The 23,218-nt window shown below is 37.5% G+C and overlaps 2 protein-coding genes across 8 annotated transcripts; one reads left to right on the top strand and one right to left on the bottom strand.

Moving 5' to 3' along the window:
* The first annotated feature begins 316 nt into the window (after positions 1-316).
* On the top strand, positions 317-10,093 carry LOC128677440 (uncharacterized protein). 3 transcript variants are annotated; one of them, XM_053758295.1, is made up of 11 exons: positions 317-344; positions 2,906-3,066; positions 3,819-3,957; positions 4,264-4,351; positions 4,811-5,138; positions 5,874-5,992; positions 6,731-6,923; positions 7,515-7,749; positions 8,400-8,588; positions 8,965-9,116; positions 9,901-10,093. In XM_053758295.1, exons 1-11 carry the CDS (start codon positions 332-334, stop codon positions 10,042-10,044), a joined length of 1,761 nt encoding a protein of 586 aa, XP_053614270.1. In that variant the 5' UTR covers positions 317-331; the 3' UTR covers positions 10,045-10,093. The 3 variants fall into 3 exon arrangements, with proteins under 3 accessions (XP_053614270.1, XP_053614268.1, XP_053614269.1); XM_053758293.2 differs by lacking the exon at positions 317-344 and adding an exon at positions 2,171-2,499; XM_053758294.2 differs by lacking the exon at positions 317-344 and adding an exon at positions 2,668-2,811.
* Positions 10,094-10,231: 138 nt separating this feature from the next.
* On the bottom strand, positions 10,232-23,039 carry LOC128677441 (uncharacterized). 5 transcript variants are annotated; one of them, XM_053758296.1, is made up of 7 exons: positions 22,708-23,039; positions 17,433-17,707; positions 17,116-17,289; positions 16,626-16,828; positions 15,167-15,263; positions 14,447-14,580; positions 10,232-14,166 (listed from the first exon to the last, which is right to left on the bottom strand). In XM_053758296.1, coding segments are annotated over exons 1-7 (1,035 nt in total). In that variant the 5' UTR covers positions 22,859-23,039; the 3' UTR covers positions 10,232-14,165. The 5 variants fall into 5 exon arrangements, with proteins under 5 accessions (XP_053614271.1, XP_053614272.1, XP_053614273.1 ...); XM_053758297.1 differs by having other exon boundaries at positions 16,626-16,819; XM_053758298.1 differs by having other exon boundaries at positions 16,698-16,828; positions 22,708-23,038.
* Positions 23,040-23,218: the final 179 nt, after the last annotated feature.

Genomic DNA, 23,218 nt, shown 5'->3' with positions numbered 1-23,218 from the left:
AAAATGAAAAAATAAGTACAATTTTATAAATAATGTGCGCGATGAAAACAACTTTTGTTTATGCTGCAAAGAATGAAATCCTCAACAATGAACCAATGTTATTGTAGCAACAATCCTTAACGACCAATCAAAACATCCGTCATAATTTTAAGCCAACGAAGTTGATGAAGGCAATACAAAGTGCACGAAAATAAAATATTTTGTCTATGTTCTAAAATCTAAACCTGCTTGTGTGCAATTATGTTTTATTTGATAGTGCACCGTCGCTGAATGCAGTAAATATCACAGATATAAGAACAAAATGTTCATATATCTGTGGTAAATACCGAGAATGGTTGCTGATGGTTGGTACTAGATTTTTTTTTTACTTTATGTTACTCCCATCAATATTAGGTGTGTAATCTGGTGATTATGTGACTCATTGGCTGAACTCACTATAAGCTACACAAGTATAAGGGTATCAGAATTTTTAGAACTCCTCTATTTTGTCATATATACTGGCGCCTCGGCCGATGGATTTAGTAAGTACTTCGTACAACGAGTACCTACTAATGGGGCATATTACGCAAAGCTCAGCGCAGATAGCGCTACTGGTACATCTAAGGTACACAAATGTTGCCAATGAAGGCAAAAAGCGGCAATTTTCAATATTGTTGCAGATTTATGACCAAAAATACCTTCTACGCAATCGTGATGCGAGTTTAAAGGAAAAAGGAAGGATTTAGTGGATTATCCTGAAAGTAATAACACTATTTAAGGTTATGTTCTGCATTATTGCATATGTTAATAATGCTAATAATGTAATAAAGTTGACCAAATAATCAAGTTTATACTTGATTTTGACTGAAGATCTTACCTGTATGAAGTCCATATTTTAATAAGTCTTCACGTGTGAAGTGTTCCGAGCTTTTTTTCGTCCGTTTACTGGCTCAAAAGTTTTACAGCGTGAAGCATATCCTATAGTCTTTGAAGTTTTTTTATGGAAAACTATTTTTCCCAATATTTCGGCACCCGAATATGCTTCAGTGTTGTATATTTTCACAAACTTGCTTACATAATAAAAGGATTAATAAAGTATTCTAAAATAAACGTTTTAATCGACATAGCAAAAAGCTTTTGTGTACCTAACATACAGTTCTGTACTCTAGCGGGATAAATGTGCAGTAATACTCCCTATTCCATGCCTCGGCCTCCATATCATGTGGTAGGGTGTTGGGTATTGGGTGTGATAGGTGGCCGGCACCACCGTTGAAATGTAAATAGGGTAGGTACTTGTGTTGTAGTATTGGATTGGTACCTATTTACATTTCAACGGTAATATGTGGCAGTCTGTAGAATTCATTGGAACTATATAATTTATTCCTATGCCATACTGTCAACGTTAAATAAGTGTCAAAATTCGTCTAGATTAAAATAGTGTTGGGTTGGACCATGCATTTCATGATAGTCTGTGATTGCATGCATTTCGAGGAAAAAATAGGAATTAGTAGGTTCTTACCCTTTTTTCAGGAATGCGTATACGTATAAAATTGAAATTTACATGAAATATCCAGGTCTATGATGGTCTCTTGAAGGTTTGAAACGTGAAAACTCGTTTAAAAAAATTACCATTTAAAAATTTCTATTCAAGAATTCAAATCCTAATTGAAATTTCGGACTTCGGCATTTGCAGTAAGCTTTTGCTGTATCGCGAATGCGTTTGACAAAGGAGTATCCGGTTTGAACAAGATGTTGGCCGAAAAAACTTTTTTTTTAAAGAAACATACACATTTTATAACTTAGGTACTAATGTGCGCGAATCTAACTCGCTCTTGACCGTGTAGCGGGAGCTAGGTGATTATGCTCGACCGCCACAAAGGGAAGATCTTCCCGCCAGGCTAGGTGTTGCGCCTGGGGAACCGCACGGCTCCGACAGTGTCATGTCGGAGGTTGTATTTATGCTTCCAATCGAAAACGCACTGTCTGCGCGGTCTAGGCTTGTTAGCTGTCCATAGTGAGTCGACCGTTGTGCCATCTATCCGTAGTGTCCTGGATCACTTGTGTGGCTTGTTATTAGTTGCGTTTGGTCGGGTTTTACATCTGCGCCGTTGTGCATGTGGCGTGGTAGATGTCGCCACAACCGTTTTATTCTGATTCGAATCGATAATGAGTTTGCCAAGGCTTAGGCTATTTACGAGTACGTACTTGCAACGAGTCGACTCGAATTATCACTTTAGTACTTATTATGAATAAAATAGGTACTCGATTGAGTGATTGCTCAACAAAACAGGATCAAATACCTACATACATTTTCATCCCATCACTACTATGTAATGAAATCTAACCTGTCTGTTTTGTTTGTATTGTATTTGTTTGTTTGAAATCTAGATTAATCATTTAAGATAATGTCTGAAAAAAGACGAAACAGTGAAGAAAAAACAGAAGATGCCGAGGAAGATGACGGCTGGATCGGACCTATGCCTTCAGAGGCTTCAAATCCCAAACCCAAGAAACGAAAAGGCATGGTTTTGTTATTGTTTGGCCTAAATCTAAAAATCGTAAAAAAAATTGTTCCTTACTTCGTGTTATACGATAGATATTAACTACAAATCGACGACCCTACATGAATTTCTACGTTGATCTACACAAACACATCCTTTCATAACAGTGTCATCACAGAAAATAATTTGAGAATATTGTTTCACATTCTTTTATCTCAACTCGAATATATCTTTATCGCAATAACTGTGTAGTTACAAGGTGTTGATGGCACATAATAAAAGGTTCTGTCTTACCCTTGCCAGTTTGGGGCTATGATGCTGCACAGCCCAGGTCAGATCAAAAAGAAAATAGTTTTCTCAAAGCTTTTCTAGATTTTGTAAAATAGTGGTATGATTTTAAAATTGTAACGTGATTGGTTTTTCAGTGTTGGAGTTTGAGTCACTTTACATAGAAAATCTGCCTTCATCCGAGACTTACGAGCACAGTTACATGCATAGAGATGTGGTCACTCATATTGCCGTAACAAAAACAGATTTTGTTATCACTGCCAGTCAAGATGGTCATCTCAAATTTTGGAAGAAACAGGTGAAGTGTTATATTTGGTGTCACTGAAAATCAGCGACATGGCTCTTTGTCATGGCACCCTTTTGTAGCATATTTAATATACATTTGTAATATTAAAATTTTGTTCATTTTCTGTGATGTATATTAGAATGTTATGAATAAATTTATTTCTATTTCTAATAATAATATTGTAGGCAAAAGTTTGATTTTTTACTATTTTTGTTGTCATAAACATTGTTATTATACTATTAATGTCTTGTATACTCATATAAATGCACTAGGTGTATTCTGGGGCTTTGCTCCTGTGGGATTAGTCATCAGGATAAAAATTACTCTATATCAATAAAAAATAATGAAACTACTATTGGTGAAAATTTTCCCCAAGCTAACAATTTCTCTTTATAATATTAATATTCTTATCATACATTATATCTTGTTTATACTTCCCTATTTACTGCCTGTCTCTTTCTTATATCTCTCTATACTCTCGGACTCTCATTTATATAATAATAGTTATTTATTTTAAGTAAAAACCCATACATTTGTCTGTTTTCTCAGTTTCTTCTTCAGCCATTGAACATCAGAAGCCAGGGTGTGCTAGATCTATCTATATCTGTGTACATTACTTACTTACTCTGGCTCAGTGACCCCACAGTGGATCTTGGCCTCTGATACAAGAGAGCAATGTGTATATTAACTGTTAAATAAATAAATGAATGGTTCTTTAAAATGCTTTTCAGAATAAATACATTTATCCTATGTTACAATTCCAGGAAGAAGGCATAGAGTTTGTGAAGCACTTCCGTTGTCACCTGGCTCCTATTTGTGATATATCTGTGAACAGTACGGGCACGCTGCTCTGCACGTCATCACCGGAAAAAACCATTAAAGTGTTTGATGTTGTTAATTTTGGTAAATATATTTTCTTACTAAATACTGAAGACAGAATCATGGAAGAAAGAAGGCAAGCCTTTGCCCATCAGTGGAGCACCTAATTTAACTATTAAATAAAATACTTGTAAATGCAGATTTTCATCATGATTCGATCCCTGGTCAGGTCATCATGGAAAATGATCTTTTTCAGATTGACCTGGGTCTTGGATGTTCAATGTTATAGAATATAGTATTGTTGAGTTAGTACACAAGTTTCGAACTTACGTCTAACTAACTAACTCAATCTGTGTTATTTGTCCATATATATTTATGATTTTGTTTCAGACATGATCAATATGATCTCAATAGAGTTTGAGCCGCACTGCACAGAATGGGTGCATTCAGCTGGTGATCCCATCTCTGCTTTAGCTATGTAAGTATTTTTATTAAAAAATACTACAGCACTACTACAGGTACTACAGCAGACCTGGTCAAGCTATTAAGCTTGACCAGGTCTGCTGTTGTTGCACATAGGTCAGTTTAGCCACATAATCGAAGAGAAATTTTGAAATAAAAATTATTGTAAGTACTTCAAATTCATTCAAATATTAAAAATAGTTTTATTCTTATTTTGTATACCAGCTGCACCCCGTGGGAATTTCGGGATAAAAAGTACCCTATGTGTTATTCCAGTTTTAATATTTTACAGTACCAAATTTCATAATAATCCCCTAGTAGATTTTGTGTGTAAGAGTAACAAACATACACACATCCTCACAAACTTTCACATTTATAATATTAATAGGATTTTTGGTTTTCAGCACACCTCCGAATGAAAGCAAACACGCGAGGATTAGAGTGAAATCACCATATTAAAGTCACCTCTTTTCAGATCGGAGAAAAACAGCAATAAAATCCACATATTCGACGGCACGCAAGTCTCGGGCACACCCATGCACACATTCGAGACGCTGCATCAGAGTGCAGTGGCCACAATCAAGTACAACCCAGTGTTCGAGACCGCAGTCTCCGTGGACAAGGCGGGGATAGTGGAGTACTGGACCGGACCGAAATACGAGTACACGTTTCCGAGGGTTGTGAAGTTTGAGTCGAAGCTGGACACGGATCTGTTTGATTTTGTCAAGAGCAAGACATATCCTAGCGCTTTGGCGTTTTCCCCGGATGGGAAGAAAATGGCGTCTATAAGCTTGGATAGAAAAGTAAGTGATTTATGATATACTAAATTTGACTACATTGAATATCTCTCTCCTATTTCATCCGGGGCTGAGACACTGCGAAACCCAGGTTTAGTGCAAAAAAGAATCTTTATAATTTTAAAGATTCTGTTGCGTTTTTTTTTCAATAACCTGTCATCGTCAACCCTACTTGAAGTATTTTTGTCTATCAGCTGCCCTTAGTCGCCTTGTACGATATCCACGGGACGATAGAGTAATACATAGATTATTAAAATCTTTAATGTTTTGTTCTAATACACACAATTTACCTAAGACACTTTATTTTTAAACTGTGTCGTCACAGAGCAACAATTGATTTTCAGCTGGCGTCCTTAGAGTGGTCCAATTCTAAAGCGAAATTACACACCACTATATATTTATTACTAGCAACCCGTCCTGGGTTCGCTTGAAAAAAAAAATAAAAATAAATTATAAACCTAAACCTTCCTCAAGAATCACACTATCTATTGGTGAAAACCGTACAAAAATCCGTCCAATAATTTTTGAGTTCGTACCGTTCATACATACATACAGACAGCTACTTTTTATATATGGCGCTTTACGCCATTATTGCCGTAGTTTTGTGTCGGAACAGCGGCAATAAAGCCCTAAGTGCTAGCCGTCATAAGGCCCCTTTTGATTTGGACGACCACATATGTGAGGATACACTTAGTTGGCAAATGAATTAATATGAATGTTGTGCAAAATTATATTACCCAGGTTCGTGTGTTCCACTTCCTGTCGGGCAAGCTGCACAAGGTGCTGGACGAGAGTCTGCAGCGCTTCCAGGAGCTGCAGCATGAGACGCAGCAGCTGCCCAACATGGAATTTGGTAGGAGGTAACTTTTTTCACGACACATTGCTGACGGTCTTGGCTATTATTATATTATTTTTTTTGCGACATTATGTTTCCCGTGATTTCTTGCTGTGGCGTCTCGAAGCCCAGGGCCTCTGTAAAATTTTCGATTGTAGATATTATTAATATAAATTTTGTGTGTAAAATATGAATAAATTTTGAAGATTTCGCTGTGGATTTACGACCGGCCGCTAACTATATATTCGAATATACTTAAATATATCTTAGACTATCTAAACCCTATTCATCTTGGACTGAGACAAAAGGTAAACAAAAAAGAAACGAGGAATTAACAAAAGCCAAACATTTAAGTAAGCGACATGACTCCATAAAACAACAACAAAAATATAACATTAACAGAAAGTAAGAACAAAATTAACAAAGGAATAACGAAAAATAATGACTTTTTGTTCAAGGTTTGTTTACCTTTTGCCTCAGTCCAAGATGAATAGGGTATAATTACAATCAATTTATTATATAATAATTATTTATTTATATACCTATATTATAATAGCCTCAGACTCAGGGCTATGCAACTACTTAATTTAATATTCCTTCTACCTCTAAATACGTCCAAAAATGCATTTATTTTATAATCTACAAAAATATTATACACCCTTTTTACAAGATCTACCATTTTTACAATGTTGTTATGCCTTCTCATAACGTACCCATACTATCGATGTGTTTTGATGTGTCTTTAATAACTTATAAACTGTAGAATGGCAGCGGAGCGGGACCTAGAGAAATCGGATGCGGTGCACCTCGCGAACATATTGTTCGACGCCAGCGGCCACTTCGTGGTGTACGCGACCATGCTCGGCGTGAAGATCGTCAACCTCGTCACCAACCGCTGCGTGGCCATGATCGGCAAACCCGAGAACCTGCGGCCGCTGCATCTGGCCCTCTTCCAGGTATGTTTCTCTCTCTCTCTCATATGAGCGTATTCGCGGTTTCTTCCTCAACTTGAGCGTCCAAGCCCAGGGGTCTTTTTCGTCTCCACTTCGCACGGTCGTCGGCATCGCTAGTTGTCAGATCATCGGCACTGTGTTTACTAACTCATATAACACATGCTAATTTTATGTCAGTGTCTTTTAGTACATTTGTATTGTTGTTATGTTTAGAAACTTTTAGGCACACCAATGGATTATAATTTAGATTGATAACAAAGCTTGTAATACATATAAAATAGTCTGTATACATATATCTATATAGAAATGTATTTTTGCATGCTATAGAAATGGCTGATTTGGTTGGAAAATAATATATTGTAACATACTCTGTATGTAACCTTATCAAAATGCGAATAAAGACATTATAGTTCATTCTCATGTTTGAAATTAACAACAATCCAAAACATCTATTCCAAATTTCTTTAAATTATTTTTCAAAAGTTGTTATATTTTTCATTTTAAAAAATCTGACCCCATTTGAAAAAAAAATAGCAATTACACATACTGAAGCCACTCAAATCCAAAATGTATATAATATGAAAATTCCGACAGGGTCGCACAAACCAGTCCAAGGTGGCGTCCACCCTGGAGATGGAAGGCTCTGAGAACCCGACGCTGCTCACCGTCAAGACGGACCCCACTCTCTTCTGCACGGCGTACAAGAAGAACCGCTTCTATCTCTTCTCGAGGAGAAGTCCGGATGACATCAAGAGTCCGGATGCAGATAGGGATATTTTCAATGAAAAACCGTCGAAGGAAGACATTATATCTGCTACTGAAGGACAGGGTAAAGTCTTATATTCGTACAGTCACTCTTTTACTATATAAATAAATATATTAGTACCCGGGCCAATCAGAAAAAGATAATTTTCCGTCATGACCCGATCGGGGATCGAACCCGGGACCTCACGGTTCAGAGGCAAGCACTATACCACTGCGCCACCGAGGTATTCATTACTTTCTTATAAACGACCATAATGCAAAATTTCAAGTCACTAAATTCAACGGTGTAAGACTTTCATATTTACAGTTTTTCATCCCTTTCCTCCCTTCGGAGTAGAATTTCCAAAAATCCTCTCTTAGTGCTCACCTACATTCATCTACATGCTAAATTTCAACTTCCCGCTCAGCAGTTTCGGGTGTACGTTGTCTGTCAGTCAGTCAGTCACTCAGTGACGAAAGAGTTTTATACTGATATATAAATAAATATATTAGGACAAATCACACAGATTGAGCTAGCCCCAAAGTAAGTTCGAGACTTGTGTTATGGGATATTAACTCAACGATACTATATTTTATAACAAATACATATATAGATAAACATCCAAGACCCGGGCCAATCTGAAAAAGATAATTTTCCATCATGACTCGACCGGGGCTCGAACCCGGGACCTCTCGGTTCAGAGGTCGTGATCAGTAACAGTAGAGTGCGCGCAGGCGTGCAGCGCACGTACGAGCAGGCGATCCTGCACACGTCGCTGGGGGACGTGCACGTGCGCGTGTTCGGGAAGGACGCGCCGCGCGCTGCTGAGAACTTCTGCGTGCACGCGCGCGCCGGGTACTACAACGGACACATCTTCCACCGCGTCATCAAGGGGTTCATGGTGCAGACTGGAGATCCTACAGGTCACATTACAATCACAGTTCAATTGACTGCTTTGTTCAAAAATATAATTCATATAGTTATTTAAATCGCTAAATAATTAAATGTCACTTTGATTTCACCAGTTTGTTTTGAAAGAGGAGTGCTTTTAGTTCCAAAGATTTCACGACAAAGCCCCCTGTCGCGCATGTCTGTATGGACGTCATAAACTCAAAAACTACGGGACCGATTTTGACATACCTTCCTTTGCCACATTTGAATGACAGATGAAACCTTCGGAAACAACATAGGCTACGTTTTTATTATGTTTATACCCGAGCGAAGCCGAGACGTACCTCTAGTATTGTATAGAGGTATAAAATGTTTGGTTGGAGATTAAACAGAAATTCCTGTGTGTAGGCAGCGGCACGGGCGGCGAGAGCATCTGGGGCGGGGAGTTCGCGGACGAGTTCCGGCCGCACCTCAAGCACGACCGCCCCTACACGCTCAGCATGGCCAATGCGGGGCCCAACACCAACGGCAGCCAGTTCTTCATCACTCTGGCACCCACGGTAAACATTGTCTACTAGCTTATGCCCACGTTAGTTTTCCGAGATGAAAGGTATCTCTAAATCTCCATATTTTAAACTACATGTATGCAATTTCAAGAAGATTGGTTGAGTGCATAGAGCGTGAAGTGGTAACAAACAAACTTACTTTCGCATTTATAATATCCTAATATTCTACCAGTCAATATCCTAATATTGACTGGTAGAAAAAGTCACAACTGACTAAAAATCACGTGTTAAGTCGCTTCGTCGCAAAATGTTCGCTAGTCGCATAGTGTCTCTTTCATAAATCGCCCCTTTAGTAAAATGTCTTCTTTTAACAAATTGCTGCTTTTACGTGGAATGGGCCTAATAAATTGGGCCTTTTCAAAAAAGTCGCAAAAATTGCAACTTTGAGATTCGTACAAGACTTATTCGTTGACAGATGCAATACAACAGGTTTTCTAAGTACTCTCATAATATATATAAATATGATATTGAAAAAGGCTAAATTTATACATTCTCCAACGTAACACAGATTTGTTACCACGGAACATTTTTCAAAAGCAATTTTCGAGTAGTGCGGGTTAGTATTTCACTTCTCACTATCGAATCGATTCGAAGTGAGACGCACCGAACAAATGACATTGCCGCGTGGTCGTCGTTGGGTCAAAGTGACGTAATGTGATTGGTTCGCTGTCTCGTATAGAATCGATTCGATGTGGAGAAGTGAAATGCTAACTCGCACTTCGCTCACAGGGGATATTTTGCGACGTACCGATGTGCATGTGCGTTTATTTGTCGGCAGCCGTGGCTGGACAACAAGCACACGGTGTTCGGGCGCGTGACGCGCGGCATGGAGGTGGTGCAGAACATCGGCAGCGTCAAGACCAACCCCAAGACCGACAAGCCCTACGACGACGTGCGGATCATCTCCATCACCGTCAAGTGATTCTATTGTATTTGTATATATTGTAACATTAATAAAAAAATATTTCTTACCTGGTGTTTATTGAGTAGCCTTACCTTTACAAAGCGGGTGGCAAAATTTTAAACTTCAAAAAACTAATAAAGTAGCCTTTTTTGCAACGCCGCGCGGTGTCATGGTAAATACGCAACTGCGACAACAAAAGACAAAATCTAGTGAAATCAATTTTATTCATTTAAATCGCTAACAATTTACGCTCTTACACAAGACTACATAATATGTACAGACAGTGTAACGCTAATCTAAGACATACATCGTACGCCTAATCAAGTTATTGTACTCAGGTAAAATAAAAGGACACCTTTAGGACGAAAACTAAACGAAAATACACCTTACGACGATAACTTAAAAGCTAAATCCCGCATATATATGAGAGGCACGCAATAAAAATATTTATAAGCTGCATCAATATTATGTTCACAGCTTGACTTGATTATATTAACATAACCTATACTTTGCTTGTTCATTAAACGTAAACGAAGCGACTAAAGACACCTTAAATTAAAAAGCCTTCAAAACTAATATAACATTTAAAATAACATCCCATATCGTGCCTGTCATTAATACGCGTGTATTTTGTAATTTAGCGCTTAGTAGCTTGCGGCTTAGGAAATGCTCTAACATTGCTCAGAAAGGGTAAGAATAATCCCATTATTCATTAAACGAATTTTCCAATTTCAACTATTGTACCTGATAAAATAATTTTAACTATTTTCGGTGAGAAAGGTTTCAATCAACAGGCTAGTAGGTACACTGTTTCAACACGGTCTAAAGTTAGTGCCATTCGTTTATTAAATAAAGACATAAATATGCAAGTGTCCAGCCCCACAACAGATTGTCAATTCCGTAGTCGTGTCTTTTAGTTTTTCAAATACATTTTATTGTTTGTAAAGAACACAGACATAAGAACATTACATTGAGTTCTTATGTCTGTGGTAAAGAACTATCGTTGAAAAATTATTGAGGCACTATATTATTACTTAATACTAAGATTGACAATGTGAGCTGGTCTATATGCTACTCGCACATTTAAATAGGAGTGCTAAAGTAAATAAAATTATACTTGCGTGAGTACAAAATTGCCAGTCCCTTATTGAATATTGGCAAGTATACATAAGTATGGACATTTCCGGCCAACATTGTGGACGTCACACGTAACAGAAGCTATAACTAAACGCTACGTTACTAAGCGTAAATTAGAAATAAAGCAAAATGAACAATACTTGACTAATTCAAGTCTCAAAAACCACAAATCGAATACTAAGTCCAAAGCGTTACCAAAGTACACTGCTTAGTTTTTGAAATTTCTTCCATTGTAAAATATCCGGAGATTTCCTAATGAAATTCATTAAAGAACGACATATCGTTAATAGAGTCCAAGTAATGTCATGGCTCACATTAAAACTACCTAAGCAATGTACAGTCGGACGCGTGTAAAGTCACTTGCCTGGGTCTTTGAGTAAAAGCGGTGAATTTGCAATTAGGTAGCTTGTTGACTCAGAATCAAGTTTGGCCGAGCATGTAAACTTAGTAATCCCAATAGATTCAGGCCATCACTCACAACAGAAACATAGAAAAGCTTCTTCTTCACACCAGAAGGCCATAATCATAATAGACACAAAACCATGTCATAGATACAATGTCAAAAATATAACTATCTTGCTCCCTCGACTTTTCAATAGCTATTTTATCTGGAGATTTCGCTTTTGACACGGCTGTTGTAGATTAAAAAAAATGAGTTATAAATGTACCACTTCTCTTTTCTTAGAAATTAAACTTATTTTAACATATTTCCAAATATATTATTACAACTAATGTTATTTAGAGATTATTTTCAATCAATCATAAATTGAACATAGTTCTTGTTTTAGGATACTAGAAAGATTGCGATTCTATGAGAATTTATTTATAATTCTATGAAAATAATTTAATAACCACAGTATTTACACTGTTAATTTATTATAAGTTCACCGATTTAAATGCCCGATAAAATGATAAGTATATTGATTTTTAAACACTAGCCAAAATGTATAAATGTGAAGTGTAATAAATATTTGTAGGTAAGTATATAGTAGTTACGAAACCATATATTGTACAGTAAACAGCACATCAAGTTACCCTGCAAGACCCTCTATGACGCGGTAATAGCGGCGAGTTTGCAATGAATTTGGGTAGGTTGATGTGCTGTTGACTGTACATATTTAAAAATAAAAGTGTATAGGACGTTGTTTACCCACTGACACATCAATTTGATGACACCATACTATGATTATTTCTATAGTCTAATGTTCGATTTGAAATATATTTCTTTTTAAAAATAGTACAATTTTAAATAAGAATAATTAATGCATTGCTCATACTATTTGATATATTTCGATAAAATACACTCAATCATAAACAATTTTTTTGCGTTATTCGAAACCGCAGCGCTAGTTATTGCAAGTTTTCAATCGAATCGAAGCAATTCGCGACTGTTTACCGCCAGGCCCCGGTGCACGGGCTCCACGGGCTCCACGGCCGCCGACGCAGAGCCGCGGCTCGACATATTTTCTATATATAGTTATATATACTGATAAAGCGAAAATGCTTCAGTCAAACATTGGTTCGCCGATCGATACAGGAGGAGGAGCCGCGAACACAGCCGTCAATTTTTAAGACAGCTGTTTTTGCTTGTAGTTGGATTAAAATTATAAATTTACTAACAAAATCTCGTACTACGGTCTCTATAGGGTTTGTATTTGATTACAAAATAAATTGTTAAATAACTTTCAAACTTATGTTAAACATAAAGGGCCATTGCAGTTTACTTAGCATATTATCTATCCAGTAAGTAGGTTACACATTATATCTAATCATAAATATGGGTTATCCTCTTCCATCTATGTCAACTACATACTGTGCTTGACCGAGGGTCCTAGTGGAAGCGTGGACAAAATTATTCACAGATTTACAGGACGTTTTGTTGGAAATTCGACATGTGGTTTTGCAATTTTATCGCATTTCAGTATAGAGTCTTTATGCAGAGAGACACAGCTAACCAATCACATTGCGATGTGGTTGGTGTCGCGGCGATTACATGTGAATTGCAAGCCCATATTATATTCACTGGTCTATAAAAATAATAAATACTTTAATTATGGGGTATATGTAAACTATTTAAAGTTATTTTATGTAATACAGTAATACTAGTGGTGGTCTAATAGATCTTAGCCAGTGAATTGTTTATAAAAACGCATATTGCTTACAGTGGTTACATTAATTTGAGTGATAAATAGGTTAATTTATATCGCAAATATTATTTTGCAACTGGCTATATACCATATAGTTAAAAAAAAACACAACTAACACTAAGGCATAGGCTCCCAATATTGCCTCGAAAAATGTCAACCATATAAGGTAATTTAGGATTAATTACAATTATTTTTAAAGTAGGTAGGTTAATTGTAAAAAATATACATTATCATGTATGAAACGTCTATGAAAAACAAAAATGATATTTCATAGTACCAATTCCTTTATTGCTATATCGATTAGTTTACACCAATGATACTATCGATAATTTAGCAACACTAACTTTAAGATATTTGTAGTTAATTCAAAGCTACCTTATATAGTATACAATGTACGTGCTTGTTACTACATAGCGGTTATGTATACAAATATTTTGTTGCCTTGGCAACCATTGACAAATTGTTACACATCTCCGTTTGCCTGTTATGACGCTGGATTTTATAAGTTCACAGCTTTATTAAACTGGTTATAGTCAAACTACACACTGTTTGAAATCATCCTTTCCGTCCATTTAAAAGTTTATCAGATACAAATTTAAGGCGATAATATTCGAAATCAGTTCACTGAAACGATGATATCAGTTATTTTTATACGATATATTGAACATTTCACACACTTTTGGTACGAAACAGGGAAATTATCCCAATATTTCGAGACTGAGCGGGAACAGTATGCGATAGGAATTACCGTGCCTCCGAAATCGAGCGTAGAATGGAAGCTTTTTGAGAAGGTACCGTCCTCCAAATGTGTTTGGTACCTCGCCTCACTGCAGACACGGGGGTATGGCCAGTAGATCTGGAAAAATACAAGCAAGATTAAGTAATAATAGCATTTACACATAAATAAATGGCTATAATCTAAAATATATAAATCTGTGGCCGTGACTTTCAATCATGACACAAAGCTGAGCTGGGAACCATAGATGCCATTAGTTTGTAAGCAAATGTAAAAACCTAAAAACTAACTTTTTACCGAATAAAGTATTTCTTCTACAAGTTAAAAAGTGTTCGACCGCGTTGGGAATGGAGCCCGGGAGCTAGAGACTACTAGAGAGGTAACTGTGTAACTGACTGACCACACAGCGTCGGCGATGTCGGCGATGTCGGCGTGGTGTTCGCGCTGGCGCACGGCCACCGCCGTCTCCACCAGCAGGTACAGGCACTTGAACTTGTCCCGCTCACCCTCGCCCGAACTACCACTCGGTACCACCTGTTATTTATTTATTTCAATTTATCGATTGCAAATTGTAAAAACATCATAAATTATACCCCTAAACCTTTGTCAGGAATCACTCTATTGGTGAAAAACGCATGAAAATTCGCGCAGTAGTTTTTGAGTTTATCGCGAACAAACAGAGAGACGTGGTAGAGAACTTTGTTTTATAATGTGTAAGGATAACCCAACTGGCCCACATCCTGCACTATGAAGCACTAGAACGAGGCTAACGACTGAGCGATCAGCACATACTGGTCGAACATCATATGAATAGCGATTCCGACTCAACAAGAATAATATATTTTTTTACAATATTTGTCGTCAGAGATCTTATTGCACTCCATGTGTAACAAAAGCATCATGTTCGTGCAGTAAACCGTTGAACAAGTCCTCACGTCTGGAGCCGTTCCCGGGTACACCATCAGGTCATCCTTACCATAATAATGCACTGTAATCCAAACTAAACGTGTATACAGAACAATCGGTTGAAGATATCTACTTCAAACTTGAGTTGCAAGATTCCACCCGAGATATACGGACGGACATATTTATATAGAGAGTGAAACAAAATCTCCCGCACCTGTATCCGGCGCCGCAGCGGGTGCGCCAGCGGCGCCGCGGCGCTCCAGTCCTGCGTCTCGGACTCCGACGTGCGCACCGTCACCACGGCCGCAGTCCTGGATATATATACATAACGCTCGTCTATATTCCACTAGACATTCTCACGCAATCGAACTATCGATCCATCAATTTGTGTTTTTTTTTATTGAAGTTCGAAATGAAGATGTAAAAATATTCCGATAAAAAGGGATTATGTTTGCATTGTATAAAAAACGAGAACTTAATATTATTGATTTATACATATGTATGAATAAATAAATAAAATAAATATTCGTATGTTTTAAGAAAATTCATAATCGACGAATTACGTACAATCGATGCGTTCGACTAGTTTTTTCCATTGTTAACTACAGTAACTGTGTTAAAACATTATAAAAATCTGTAAAAATTGATGTAATCAAGTTCGATTGCGTGAGAAACGGGATTATCACATTGCCCAGTGATTACGAATTGAATTTTCAAAAAAACTTAATCATAGCACAACTTGTAGGTGCGTCAACAAAATTAAATCTATACTTTGATAATAATTAAATGCAAAATTTCGTCAGCTAAACCGTTGAATAAATTTTGATGAAAATTGGTATAAGGCGTAAGGATAAGGCTGGATAACTACAATACAGGACCGGGCCAAATGGCGAAGGAGAATGGAGAAGGCCTTTGCCCAGCAGTGGGACAACTGAAGATTTACTAAATAAAATAATATTAGATGAGAATACAGTCTCCAATAAGTAAGAAAGTTACTTCCTGATTTGTCTTTATCATTTCTTTTTGCTAGCTAACAATTGTTACTTAATTTTATTGCATTTTCCATGCACATTTATTGTCTATGGTGTTCTCATAACCATAATTTTCTCTGGAAACTGTGCAAAATGTAATAAAATAAAAATCAGGTAGTATTTATCATAGGACAAGCCCACATGACCGCAGCACCGCGCATATCTATATACAACTCACATTAAAAGACACAGACATATACTATTTGTATTGCTAAATCTTTTTGAAATAATTTCTAAATTAAATATTTGTGGCACTAATTAGCACATCATTAAAAATAATGTCAGGACCAATGACACAAAACCATTTTTCAAAATATATTTTGGTTTTTATTATGTTATAGTTTGAATATCCTTTGGGCTTTATTTTAGTTCCAAATCTTGGTATAACTTTATAGAAACCACAGTGGCGATTAAATGATTTAAAATTATTTATTTACTTAACATATAAAAGCACCTACTATGCAATTTTGTCTCTGCGACAGCTTTCTGTTGACTGATGCAGATATATAGTATTTACGTCAATGTAACTTATTGGTGTTTCGTTATGTAAATGTGTGTATATGTTTTTTTTATAATTACCCTAGTACATGTCTATGTTACCGCGGTCATGTGAACTCAGCGGGTCATGTGAGCTTAACCTACCCTCGGGCGGCGGGGTGCGCCTGGTCCCCGGGCCCGTATCGGATGACAGACTGCCACACGGCAGGGTCGTACTTGACTTCCTCCTCGCTGACGTCGTTGGAGGAGTACCCCTCCTCGCCGTCGCCGTCGCCGTCGCTGCGGTACACCAGCAGCCCGTCGCTGTACTCTTGCACGCCGGAACGGTCTTGCTCGCTCTGGAATTGCTATATTGAGTCAGAATCAAACGGTGAATTGACCAGATGTCAGTTATTTTTTAGTATAGATTAGGTCAAACCGCATACTAGCGCCAACATCAGAGATGACAAAATTTATTCGTTAAACTTGTTAACAAGCAGTATCTCAGGATACAATGGTGACGTATGCCAGGGCTTTTAACCTTAGAGATCTCGACACTGACCCTCTCTCATCTCAGCTTTTTTCCGATTACTTCCTCAGCGGTTGAGCCCAGTATGTAGTACTAGTAATGTTTTATCTAAGAGTAGGTACTTACAATCTCGCCCTCGACGCCGTCCCAGGACACGACGACGCCGGTGCCGCTGGCCGAGGCGCCGCCGGGCTGCTTGCGGCCGCGCCGTGAGATGGTGTAATGCAGCGGGTCGTGGCCCTCGCGCCGGATCATCTCTGGCAGGATGCGACGACGCGCATTTATGAACCAGTTGCATACCTGTTGTAACAGTCAGGAGAATTATAATATCGCAATAAAATCTATATCCACACTAATATTATAAATACTAATCCTAACTAATATTATAAATGCGAAAGTAAGTTTGTTTCTTTGTTACATGCACATGCATGCACCCAACTTACTTGCAGCACAGTGAGGTTGGCCTCGTGGCTGAGCGTCAGTTTCTCGGCGTCACTTGGGTACGCGTTGTATCTGTGGTCGTAGAGCCATCGCTTGAGGATCTTCACAGAATGCTTGGGCAGGTTCCCGCGGCGCTTGCGCACGGCGATGATGCCGGGGGGTGGGGTGGAGTGGACGCCGTGGATGATCTGCCTCGCGAGGCGGGAGCGATCTGCCTCGCCGTCCGTGCCGCTCTCGTTGTCGTCTGTCGACGACGTCGAGTTGAACCGTTCGCGAGCTGTCGGCAAAACATGTTGCTGTGTGAAGGCGTAATATATTGGCGCCATGCGAATTTGGAAAAAAATCTGCATTTTTTGTATACTTCCAAACTAATATTACAAATGCGAAAGTCGTTTCTCGGCTCGTCGTCAGTTTAACGCCACCCTCTTTGGGAAAGCTGTTACTACCTATCAGCTGACTCCGCGGGAATATCACTATTCTAGGACTTAAAATAACATATATTTGTAATAGAATAGAATAGGTATCAAAATCCGAATTAAGAAATGAGCTTTATTTGGACAGAATTTAAAACAAATAAATTTATTATTCATTCCAATTCATTCAATGGTAATAAGAACCGGAGTGGAGCTCATGATTACGTCACGAAAATACAGCTATATGTGGAACAATAATAAGTTCTGTTTAGCAAAGATCGCAGAGTTAACGAAATTATTTTACGTTATGGATATTATGCATGTATGTGCTAGCTCCCGGCTGTACCTCCGTAGGAATTTGGAGATAAAAATACCTTGTGCACTATGGAAAAAATATTATATTGATAATAGGTTTGTGTGTTGTATAAAGGCGGTTTAGTCAAAGAATAGGAATCGCTTTCAGGAGTTATTTTTATAAACAATGAAAAATGTTCAAAATTATGAATCGATTGGCAAATGAAAAGATGTAACATTTTTGGGATTTGCCCACTTTTAGTATTTTTTAGAAGTTAGAAGAATATTAAAAATATTCATAACAATATATAATATTTATAACAAAGTCCCCTTGATTCTCAGAATACAGAAAAATTACAGATATTTCAACTGAACTATATCTAGAATTTCTCTGATTTAAAAGCCCCAAAGCCCAGGGTTCGCGTAAAAAAAATAACCATTACCCCTTTGTGTATTGGGAATTCTTCTTTGGGAATATCTCCTATCAGATGTTTAGGCCTCATGTTAAGGTTCCTTGACCGCTTCGTACTACATCCGGTAGATATGTAGTGGTCCTATTAGAATAGGACCCTATGGAACCCTAGAGGGTTCCATACAATTCATGTCACTTGAGTTGTCATCGATATGTCGCGTTGGTAATATTATGCTGAGATTGCACTATGAAATTGAGGTCACACATGTTTATTGAAGCCTCATGTAAGTTTGTGTCACCATCTTTTTTTTACGAACTTTGTATCTTACAATGATTATTTCCAAAACCACACGAGATGAAAGAGAGAGAGAGAGATCTATGTCCATCTTGGTCATGTTTTTGATATCTCAAAACAAGTTTAATTTCTTGCAGAAAGGAAAAGCGCACGCGCACGCGTTTTGCAGTCATTTATTCAGAAATTAGATTTTCACAGGCACTTTTCACGTCATAGTCTAAATTAAATTATACTAGCGGCCCGGCCTACTTCGGTCGAGGTCTATACCAATCTCAACTAATATTATAAATGCGAAAGTATGTTTGTTTGTTACTCTTTACGCATTATCTACTGGATCGATTATTATGAAATTTGGTACACGGGTAGAAAATAACCTGGAACATAGGGTACATAGGGTATTTTTTATCCCGAAATTTCCACGGGAGCGAAGTCCCGGGGGGCAGCTAGTAATCTATAAATCTTAGAGAATAAATTGTCTAAATTACATTGAAAAGTGCATCAAACAAAACCCATTGCGCGTTTTAAAACAAGAAATAATAGAAACAGACAGAGGCGATTTTGTTTTATACCTATTGTGATTTATGTTTGTGAAAGCTACAAACTACTAGCATTTCGGAACGACCACTACTGCTGAGAACAAATGCCGAAAGAAACTAATTTGAAAAGTGTTGGCAGAAGATCATGCCAGAGCTTACCATGACTTTTTAAGTATTACTTTAAATATTAGTAAACTTTATTTTAAATTTAATAACAAGAGACAATTACGAGCACATTATGTGCATTTCTACCAAGAATGCATCTTCACAGGGTTGGTGCATCGATCGGGCGCGGGGTGAATGACCGGAGACGGCAATCCAAGGGCATGCAGCACAAAACAAATAGGTAGTTGGTGCCCTACATTTGTCACTCCTTTCTTACTACATTGTGTTATCGCTTCTCTTTGGAGTAACTAATGAACAACACCGGATCTAGGTCTATACATAGATGTGCGGAAAACGATTGTAATTAATTAGTATCTGTGCCAGACAGAAGTCCCGCTGCAATCGGACACGTTGTTGTCTAAAGACAAAGACCTCGTCTTGGTGGCTTAGTTTTTGTCGCAAAATTCCCAAGCGAGAGAAGAGGACGTTTTCATAAATAGGTGTGTGGTTAGAATAGGACGCCATATCCTCCTATCATCCCGTGGATATCGTACAAGGCGACTATGGGAAACTAGCTTTATGATAGGCAACAGTAGCATTGGGTACCAACACAATGAGGGTTGATGTAAGACAGGCGTTCGGTTGTAAAAAAAGGTTTATTTTACGCTGACCCTAGGCTATGCGGCGTCACAGCGTCCAATGTAACTAGGATCACGCGAAGATGAGAAGAGGTATTGTATTTTTACTTTAAAAAAAAAAAAAGTTGAAACGCTGATCGAAGTTAACAATTGATCAAATTGGCTTCCAATTACTCAAACGCGAGCTGCTGGAAGTTACGAAACAATAACTAAGCGGTATTGTTCGGGTCAGGTGACATATGTGGCAGAGTGCGCATTTACTAAAACAAACGTTATAGGTATGCTATGGCCACTGTTATAATACTGAAGTGGTTAAATGGCCATTGAGATTTGTTGTACAAATGCAGCAGTTCCCGACTGCGCTCCGTGGAGCCCTGGGACTCCGCAAAGCACCTGTTGCGTCTGTTTCGCGGAAACCCCAAAAAGTATTAATCATAGCTTTTAAAACAAAGTAGGTATATACATTCCTAGTCTAGTAAATAGCCTTCTAGATTTATGAGAAATGATTTTTGAGATGAATTAATTAATTTTGCTAACTTAAAAATATATACACTTTATTAAAAGTCTAATAATTGTATCAGCTGTAGTTAGTACACAAAAAACAAGTTTAATGTCAAATGGTTTGGTTTTAACTTATCACAAGTGCTAATCTCCAAACACTTGTGTAATATAATGATAATCATAGTTCAATGGGTATAGCAAATTATTGTTTGCTACATGTGTAGCAAACAATAATTTGCTTGACCACTCTATTTGGTATTGCAATGGCAATAAAAATCTAGTTCGTCAAAAATAAATTTTCTTTACTTTCTCCACAGACAGTTCTTTTTTTAAAGCCATGGCCCTATGATTTTTTCCTATAACGTATAAAATACACACCTATATAAAATAACACCATCTTTTCGCAACACTATCAATCACTTTGACAATGTGATGGAGTACCATTTTCGCTGTGACATCACATCTACAAAATCGACTTAAGTTGGCCAAGGCTTGTAGAATTATTTTTTAATTTTTTTTTTTAATTATGTAACCGGGATTTAAAAAATCTCTTTTGGATTTTTAAAAATCTCGGGCTGGTTTTCGCTGCTACCAAGATACTTCTACTAGGACAGATGAGGTGAATCCTAGGCATTAGAGCATCCCAGATCAGATCTGTGGTGAAATAAAACTTAATACAGACATGAACCCTAAGTAGGTACTATGCATACCTATTGAGTACAACAACTACTTGTTTTGTTAAGTTGTATAAAAGAAGAGTGAAGTATTACTTAAAACTATTTGGACTGATAAATACAGTCAACCACATCAAGTAGAGATAAGAGATACACAAAAATTTATTAAATTCAAAAGTAAATTATTTGACTGGCTCTTAAGTAAATGTTTTTATGAAATTAAGGATAATTGAAATATTTACTTGGGACTTTATAATTATTAAATAGTTGACCAAATGTGTATAAAATTTAAGTTTCAATATTTATTATGTAATGTAATTTTAATACTTGACATTCCTATGCCATATATACAACTGTGGCAGATATGATGTGCTTTTGATTGTTGTCATCTATTTATATCACCATATTCTTTGGAATAAATGATTTCTATTATATTCAAGTTATGAAGTCATGTACCTATGAGTTGGCAATACCGGCGAACTTAGTGATTTTAGATTGACTGTACATTAAGTAGTAAAAAAACTATGGTAAAAAACTTATCAGCGCAGCTAGTAAGCTGCGCCCGGGGCTTCGCTCCCGTGGGAATTTCGGGATAAAAAGAACCTTATGTGTTATTCCAGGATAATTTCTACCGGTGTATCAAATTTCATAACAATCGGTCCAATAAATAATGCGTGAAGAGGTAATAAACAAACATACTTTCGCATTTTTATTAATAGTTAGGATGCTATAACAACAAAGCGACAGAGGCGCCTCCTAGCGAAGCGCGTGATTAAACTACATACCTATCATGACGGCCATCTTGTGATACTTCAACAAATTAATCCTGTCATGTCATTTCACTGTCATCACGACATTTTTCAAAAGTCAAATGGAATCCAATAACAATAACAAACAAAATAATGCAAACAGAAAAATTTTGCAAGAAAAACGCCTGTGTCACAATTAATTACGAATGCTTATTATAATCGATTGCCCAACACCGCGACACGAAACAGTCAGCCAACACACTGATCTAAAAATAACTTGACCACGTGCCATATGGATCTAATTACATAACAATGTTTATGAAACTTATGTTACACATCAAAATTTTAATGTATCACACAAATACAACACAAATAAAGCCTTGAAAAACCATCATATTAGTGGAAAACGGGCAATCAATCAATGAGGCGTACCTATTGGCGCCATTTTACTTTCGAGAACTCGGGTTCAATGTGTGACGTAACAGGCCTAAATGTCCTTTTTATTGACTGCATAGCTACAAATAATGATTGTAAATCATTTAAAATTTGGAATTTATCTAGAAATAGGCGTTGTTTTCGTATGGATGTCACCTTGACATATTATGTCAATCTGACACACCATGGCGGAAACGTGGCGTCGTTTTTAACCGGCTTTCTTACCTCCAGGCGACATTGATTGTTGTCTGTTTGATACACGGGCGTCTCTAATGATATCCCTGGTCAATTCTCTGACGTCTCGGCGTTGTTGGAATGCCGCCATGTCGGGCCGGTCGCGATGTTCTTGTGCTATACCGGCCGTAGGAGGTAACATCGTCACTCAATCCATTCGAACACAGCTTTCCGCGTACAGTCACTCAAAATACAAATATGGTCCCAATAAATGTCAAACTGTAAGATATTGCAATCAATTAGCAATGAAAATAACGTATTCAAAACACACAGCACAGCGAACCGAACAGAGCGCGACTGACGTACGGGCGACGGCGGGAAGCTACAGCGCCGTCGCGCCGCTATCCTTGTCACTCTAACGTAAAGTCATAGTTGTTTCTCTCTCACACGGAAACGCTTTGATGACAGAAGGGAAGTGAAAATGTCAAAACAAAGCGTGGGCTGTAGGGTATTCAAAATGACAAACGTCTCCAAAATGAGGTTTACAAACTGTCGTTTACAA

Source organism: Plodia interpunctella, chromosome 18 (assembly GCF_027563975.2).
Source record: "Plodia interpunctella isolate USDA-ARS_2022_Savannah chromosome 18, ilPloInte3.2, whole genome shotgun sequence".
In the NCBI taxonomy this organism is placed as follows: Eukaryota; Metazoa; Arthropoda; class Insecta; order Lepidoptera; family Pyralidae; genus Plodia; species Plodia interpunctella.
Note: the sequence above shows the minus strand (reverse complement) of the source record. Positions and strands in the feature narration are given on the sequence as shown.

What these genes read in the sequence shown, in the direction of transcription:
- LOC128677440 (XM_053758293.2), top strand. Translation starts at nt 2,385, where the DNA reads ATGTCTGAAAAAAGACGAAACAGTGAAGAAAAAACAGAAGATGCCGAG. An exon ending in CAAACCCAAGAAACGAAAAG is followed by an intron (nt 2,500 to 2,905) that starts GCATGGTTTTGT and finishes TTGGTTTTTCAG; the next exon opens with TGTTGGAGTTTGAGTCACTT. An exon ending in ATCTGCTACTGAAGGACAGG is followed by an intron (nt 7,750 to 8,399) that starts GTAAAGTCTTAT and finishes GAGTGCGCGCAG; the next exon opens with GCGTGCAGCGCACGTACGAG.
- LOC128677441 (XM_053758296.1), bottom strand. Translation starts at nt 22,858, where the DNA reads ATGTTACCTCCTACGGCCGGTATAGCACAAGAACATCGCGACCGGCCC. An exon ending in ACAATCAATGTCGCCTGGAG is followed by an intron (nt 17,708 to 22,707) that starts GTAAGAAAGCCG and finishes TTTTGCCGACAG; the next exon opens with CTCGCGAACGGTTCAACTCG. An exon ending in CCAACCTCACTGTGCTGCAA is followed by an intron (nt 17,290 to 17,432) that starts GTAAGTTGGGTG and finishes CTGTTACAACAG; the next exon opens with GTATGCAACTGGTTCATAAA.